The sequence below is a fragment of the Pelophylax lessonae genome, assembly GCF_965119305.1.
Source record: "Pelophylax lessonae genome assembly, chromosome: 2".
NCBI classification, from domain to species: Eukaryota; Metazoa; Chordata; class Amphibia; order Anura; family Ranidae; genus Pelophylax; species Pelophylax lessonae.
In genome coordinates this window covers 213,091,926-213,098,851 of record NC_138769.1, presented here as the reverse complement: position 1 = coordinate 213,098,851, position 6,926 = coordinate 213,091,926, and the positions used below count along the sequence as shown (strand labels likewise).

Here is a 6,926-nt window from a genome sequence, read left to right as displayed (position 1 = left end):
CTGATGAGGCGGCACTGATGGGCACTGACGAGGCGGCACTGATGGGCACTGATAGGCTGCACTGATGAGGTGGCACTGGTGGGCAATGATAAGGAGGCACCGATGAGGCGGCACTGATAGGCAGCATTGATAGGTGGCACTGATGGAAACTGATAGGTGGCACTGAAGGGCACAGATAGGCGGCACTGATAGACGGCAATGATAGGCACTGATATGCAGCACTGATAGGTGGCACTGATGGGAACTGATAGGCGGTACTGATGGGCACCGATAGGTGACACTGATGAGGAGTCACTGATGGGCACTAATTGGCAGCACTGATGGGCACTGATTGGCAGCATTTATGGGCACTGATTGGCAGCACTGGTGGGCACTGTTTGGACTGCACTGATAATCAAGACACTGATCATCAGTGCCTTGATTATCAGTGTCGATGTCCCTTTTATACAAGCCTGTTATTGTCTCCCCTATCTCCTCTCCTCACGCTGTCAGCATGAGGAAAGGAATGCCGATAACCAGGTTGTGTTTACAACGTGATTAGCTGTGATTGGACACAGCTAATCATATGGTAAAGAGCTGCTGATTGGCTCTATACCCTGATCTGTGATCAGCTGTGTCTGGAGGAACATGGACTCGATCATGGGAGAACGTCATATGACGCCTTCCCAGAACTGGCTATCCACACTGTAGCTGTCATTTGGCTATAGCGCTGTTGACAAGTGCTTAAGGGCTGCTTTAGGCGAATGGGCAACTGTAACATGTACATGTACAAAAAGAAGACACACATTAACACATGCAAAAAGTATGAATGGGCCCTTAAAGCCTGCCCCTGCTTTGGTAACGCACAACAAACCAATCCTTTTATTATGTAAAACCAAAGAAACTAACTCCATTGGGGATCCTTGCATGAGTATTAGGTTAGGATGTATGGTGAATCCAACCCATGTACCAGTGGTAAAAAAGGAAAAGGCCTATGACAGGAAATGCATTACATTGAGTTTTAATGAGAACTTACTTTGTATTGCAGTAATTAAGGAATGTAAAGAATTTGTGAAAAAACTGTTATTGTGTGGTAGATGCTGGGCAGTTAAACCCACCTGATAGTTTATGTCTAAAATAGAGACTTTACAGGGAGTGCAGAATTATTAGGCAAATTAGTATTTTGACCACATCATCCTCTTTATGCATGTTGTCTTACTCCATGCTGTATAGGCTCGAAAGCCTTCTACCAATTAAGCATATTAGGTGATTTGCATCTCTGTAATGAGAAGGGGTGTGGTCTAATGACATCAACACCCTATATCAGGTGTGCATAATTATTAGGCAACTTCCTTTCCTTGGGCAAAATGGGTCAAAAGAAGGACTTGACAGGCTCAGAAAAGTCAAAAATAGTGAGATATCTTGCAGAGGGATGCAGCACTCTTATAATTGCAAAGCTTCTGAAGCGTGATCATCGAACAATCAAGCATTTCATTCAAAATAGTCAACAAGGTCGCAAGAAGCGTGTGGAAAAACCAAGGCGCAAAATAACAGCCCATGAACTGAGAAAAGTCAAGCGTGCAGCTGCCAAGATGCCACTTGCCACCAGTTTGGCCATATTTCAGAGCTGCAACATCACTGGAGTGCCCAAAAGCACAAGGTGTGCAATACTCAGAGACATGGCCAAGGTAAGAAAGGCTGAAAGACGACCACCACTGAACAAGACACACAAGCTGAAACGTCAAGACTGGGCCAAGAAATATCTCAAGACTGATTTTTCAAAGGTTTTATGGATTGATGAAATGAGAGTGAGTCTTGATGGGCCAGATGGATGGGCCTGTGGCTGGATTGGTAAAGGGCAGAGAGCTCCAGTCCGACTCAAGACGCCAGCAAGGTGGAGGTGGAGTACTGGTTTGGGCTGGTATCATCAAAGATGAGCTTGTGGGGCCTTTTCGGGTTGAGGATGGAGTCAAGCTCAACTCCCAGACCTACTGCCAGTTTCTGGAAGACACCTTCTTCAAGCAGTGGTACAGGAAGAAGTCTGCATCCTTCAAGAAAAACATAATTTTCATACAGGACAATGCTCCATCACACGCGTCCAAGTACTCCACAGCGTGGCTGGCAAGAAAGGATATAAAAGAAGAAAAGCTAATGACATGGCCTCCTTGTTCACCTGATCTGAACCCCATTGAGAACCTGTGGTCCATCATCAAATGTGAGATTTACAAGGAGGAAAAACAGTACACCTCTCTGAACAGTGTCTGGGAGGCTGTGGTTGCTGCTGCACGCAATGTTGATGGTGAACAGATCAAAACACTGACAGAATCCATGGATGGCAGGCTTTTGAGTGTCCTTGCAAAGAAAGGTGGCTATATTGGTCACTGATTTGTTTTTGTTTTGTTTTTGAATGTCAGAAATGTATATTTGTGAATGTTGAGATGTTATATTGGTTTCACTGATAAAAAAAATAATTGAAATGGGTATACTGTATATTTGATTTTTGTTAAGTTGCCTAATAATTATGCACAGTCACCTGCACACACAGATATCCCCCTAAAATAGCTAAAACTAAAAACTACTTCCAAAAATAGTCAGCTTTGATATTAATGAGTTTTTGGGTTCATTGAGAACATGGTTGTTGTTCAATAATAAAATTAATCCTCAAAAATACTCATTTGCCTAATAATTCTGCACTCCCTGTATTGCTGAGTCTCTGATCTTACAATTTTTTTTTGCCTTGTACATGTGTCAATATCATTATAATGGCTCTTTTTTATTATAAAGAAAACAGCAGGGAAACGGAGTATACTAAGATATACAGGGACACTCAAAATTTCCACGTAGGTAGGAAACATGTCAGAAAATATGGCTATGGAAATCTTGATATGGAGTGTGAAAGATAAATATGGATTTTGCATGTTCTCCCTGTGCTTGTATGGGTTTCCTCCTGGTTCTCCACTTTCCTCCCATACTCCAAAGACATGCTGGTAGGTTAATTGGATTTTGGCTAAATCGGCCTAGTATGTTTATGTATGAATGTGAGTTAGAGACCTTCGATTGTAGGCTCGAAGAGAACAGAGACTGATGTGACAATATATATGTGAAACGCTGCGTAAATTAACAGTGCTATATAAGTGCCTGTAATAAATAAATACCTAAATGTAAGAAACCAGGGGCTGACTCTAAACTAAACTTTTCTCAAACTAAATTTTTGGGTAAACTGATCCTTTTAGATGAACCTGTGCTTTGAGCATGCAGGGCAAGCAAAAGGTTTACTTTAATGCTCCCCCACAGCATCTCATATTTGCTTTCTGTCACTCCCCTGATGCTCCATTAACTGCCAGTAGAAGCCCAATCTGCAGATTGATCCCAGTCAATTGTTTACACAGGGTGGAGGATTCTCCCACACTTTCATGTGACAGTGCTGGACTAATCAACAAGCATTTTCACATGTGAAGAAGGTAGACAATTACATTATACTATACCTGGGAGTACTGGATATTTCTTTTTACTTCTGTTGCCAAACAGAGTGGCCAGCTACCATGTCACCTCATCCCACGCTCGCATTCAGGACTTCTACCAAACCTCTCCCATCCTCTGGAATGCTCTACCCCAATCTGTCCGACTATCTTCTACTTTGTCTACTTTCAGACGATCCCTGAAAACTCATCTCTTCAGAAAAGCCTTTCTGGCCCCCACCTAACAACTGTACATTTATTTCTCCATCAGCACATCTCCCACAGTTATTACCTCTTGTATCTCTTGACCCTTCCTCTTAGACTGTAAGTTCCAATGAGCAGGGCCCTCTGATTCCTACTGCATTAAAGTGTATTGTGTAGAGATGTATAGTAATGAAGTAGAACTACTTCACTACTGTACTTAAGTACTAAAAGGCGGTATCTGTACTTTACTAGATTATAATTTTTTTCTCCTACTTCCACTTTTACTTCAGTAAATATTTTCGATGAGTTTAATACTTTTACGCCGATATTTTTTTATGTGCTGCATAATTACTTGTTACAATTATAAAAATGTTACAAATCATTCCATTCCAAACCCGCACCGCCGCTGACTTTTTTTACTCGAGTCTCACTGTCTCTGAGACTCACAAGTCACGACCAATCCCCAACCCGATGTGATGACTCAGGGGCAGAGCCTTGTCGCCTCTGCCCTCCCTCAACTCGCCCCGAGTCCCGCCTCCCGCTCAGCTCTCAAGTGAAGTGGTGGTGGCGAGAGAGGAGAGACACCTGCCTGCGGAGTGATCTCTCTGGGCCCTGGCTGGGGAAGGGACTGTGAGTTACTAGAGTCTAGACTACTAGACTGTCTCTGGGCACTGTGCAGTGCGGCCACCCAGTGCGGGAGAACTGGATTGAGGTAGGAATATATTCTTCTTTCAGCAGGGGGGACTAGACTGGGGACTGTGGAGAGAGAGGCTGGAGGACATGAGACAGCCTAAGGTAGGAGAAGTAAGAACTGTCTTGAAGTCAAGTCACTCACTAAGGGGATCGGATCTATTCAATGGGGGGAGGGACCTGCCCTGGCCTGCCCTACTCTAAGGGGGATCTATAATGGGAGGGGGACCCTGGCCTGCTCTAAGGGGGCTCTATAATGGGAGGGGGACCCTGGCATGCTCTAAGGGGAATCTATAATGGGAGGGGGACACTGGCCTGCTCTAAGGGGAATCTATAATGGGAGGGGGACACTGGCCTGCTCTAAGGGAAATCTATAATGAGAGGGGGACCCTGGCCAGCTCTAAGGGGGATCTATAATGAGAGGGGGACCCTGGCCTCCTCTAAGGGGGATCTATAATGGGAGGGGGACCCTGGCCTGCTCTAAGGGGGATCTATAATGGGAGGGGGACCCTGGCCTACTCTAAGGGAAATCTGTAAAGGGAAGAGGACCCTGGCCTGCTCTAAGGGGATCTATAATGAGAGGGGGACCCTGGCCTGCTCTAAGGGGGATCTAAAATGGGAGGGGGGGCCCTTGAGTAGTAAATTTTAAAATAAACTACTTGCTATACTTAAGTACAATTAATGTTAAATACTTTAGTACTTCTACTTAAGTGTGGTGCTTTTGATAGAGCACTTGTACTTTTACGCAAGTCTGGGTCTCCAGTACTTTATACATCTCTGGTATTGTGTTTGTACTGTCTACCCTCAAGTTGTAAAGCGCTGCGTAAACTGTTGGCGCCACATAAATACTGTATAATAATAATATTAAATGAAGAAAAGATGACTATATGCAGGGGGAATACTGGGCATTAACGTGAACCTGTAGTTCTGTCCAGCAAGAGCGTGTTGACTTTAAAAGCTTTAATGTCTATGAATGGTTGTCATGTTCTATAAATGACCCATTAAACATACTAATGTATGTAACCTAATAAACTAAACAATTTCTTCTGTTTTAGTTTCCTATGTCAGACATAGCTTCAATTATAACGAAGTTAAGGAATATTGGTGAATCAAAGTCCAGAGAAATCAAGCAACTCTTCGCAGCTAATGACCCTGGAAACAGACATGAGACGACGTATGAAACCTTCAGGTATGGAATGTGAATGTAAAAGATGGCTGTGCTTTTCCAGTGTGTGCTATATTTATCATTTTTTTTAGAGGAATCTATCCCAGCATGCTTTCACTATGTGTGTGATGACTTCATGGTGACCAGAAAGGCAACAAAGGTTACACTTGCATCACTCTGGTTTCCACAATCTTTCTATTTAGAAGACCGTGCTGAGAGGTCTGATCTATCAGCGTGATTTAGGAAGCCTTGAGATGAATTAATCGTCTTCCTTACAGCACCAGTCTGTTCTTGTGTATTCACAGCTGCACTTCCTAAGTGCATAACTATAACTCTTGTTTGTTTTGGGACATGTAGCACTTGACATGTAATATATATGTCCTAAATGTCATCAGTTTGAAATCTCTGACCACCTACTAACATCTCTGGGTTTTTTTGTCTGATGTTCCGTTGTTAAAAAAAGGTCTGTATCTTTAGCAAGTTTTAGAGTAAATGCTTAAAGTAGATCTGCACTCAAGTGTTAATTTAAATGTTCTTAAAGTACAGTATATCTAAAACCAAAACAGTTTTCTAGCTTAGGTAAGAGTTGAAACCCCTGTTGGTTTTTCTAAATTTGTGTCCCATTGGGAACATTTTTCTTCACTTCCTGTTAAAAAAAAAAAAACCATCAAGAAGCAAGAGCAAATCTTTCAAAAGTGAAGTATTTTCTTGGACAGCCATTATTGTAAAAAGAGTTACCATTGGAGGATCAGAATGTTTCAGTGACAACTCAAAATTTTGGATTTTCGCTCCCTCTTAGTCCCAGTGGCAATAATCGCTAGGACAAGCAGAGAGAGTGAAAGTCCCTTGCAGGGACACAAAATAAACCTGACAGAGTTGATGACCTGTCCCTATTTTGTCCAACGCTAAAGGTCTTTCCAACAAAGCCCTGAACAACAATAAAAACCCAGCAGGGATTCAAATTCTTCCCTACTCTAGCCAAAACTGGCTTGGCATACATGTCAACCCTTCAAGGATAAGTTCATCTTTCATAGCATGTTACATGTTTCATCCATATTTAGGGTGTAACATGTAACATGTTATGAAGGGACCCGCCCCCCCCTCTCCCCCTGGCTCCCCAATCTGACAGCTAGCGAGATCTTCTCTCCCCCACTAGCTGTCACAATAAAAAAAAAAACATGCCCAAGCGGTGCTTCAACCGATCGGCCGCATCATTTATTCACAGTCCTCTGTCTTTACAGCTGTCAGCTTGTAGTTTTCAATGAACTACCATGGCGCTGTAGAGCGCTGTGGTAGTTCATTCTCTCTTCCTGTCAGGTTGTACCTGCTTGCCCGTACGGATATACGGCCACACAGATGTGCTGACAGTCTGCAGGAGACCTGAATGGCACCACTGACCGCTGGTGAAAAGCTTCAGAGGCTTCAGAAAT

The 6,926-nt window shown here is 43.2% G+C and overlaps 2 protein-coding genes across 2 annotated transcripts in view; one reads left to right on the top strand and one right to left on the bottom strand.

The window, feature by feature from the left end:
• The window catches only part of KDM6A (lysine demethylase 6A), a 794,872-nt gene that overhangs the window by 732,125 nt on the left and 55,821 nt on the right, over positions 1–6,926 (bottom strand). The window lies entirely within an intron of this gene.
• The window catches only part of EFHC2 (EF-hand domain containing 2), a 149,965-nt gene that overhangs the window by 120,775 nt on the left and 22,264 nt on the right, over positions 1–6,926 (top strand). The window contains exon 11 of the mRNA XM_082247559.1: positions 5,387–5,520. Coding sequence (XP_082103685.1) covers positions 5,387–5,520 — 134 coding nt within the window. The remainder of the gene's footprint in view (positions 1–5,386; positions 5,521–6,926) is intronic.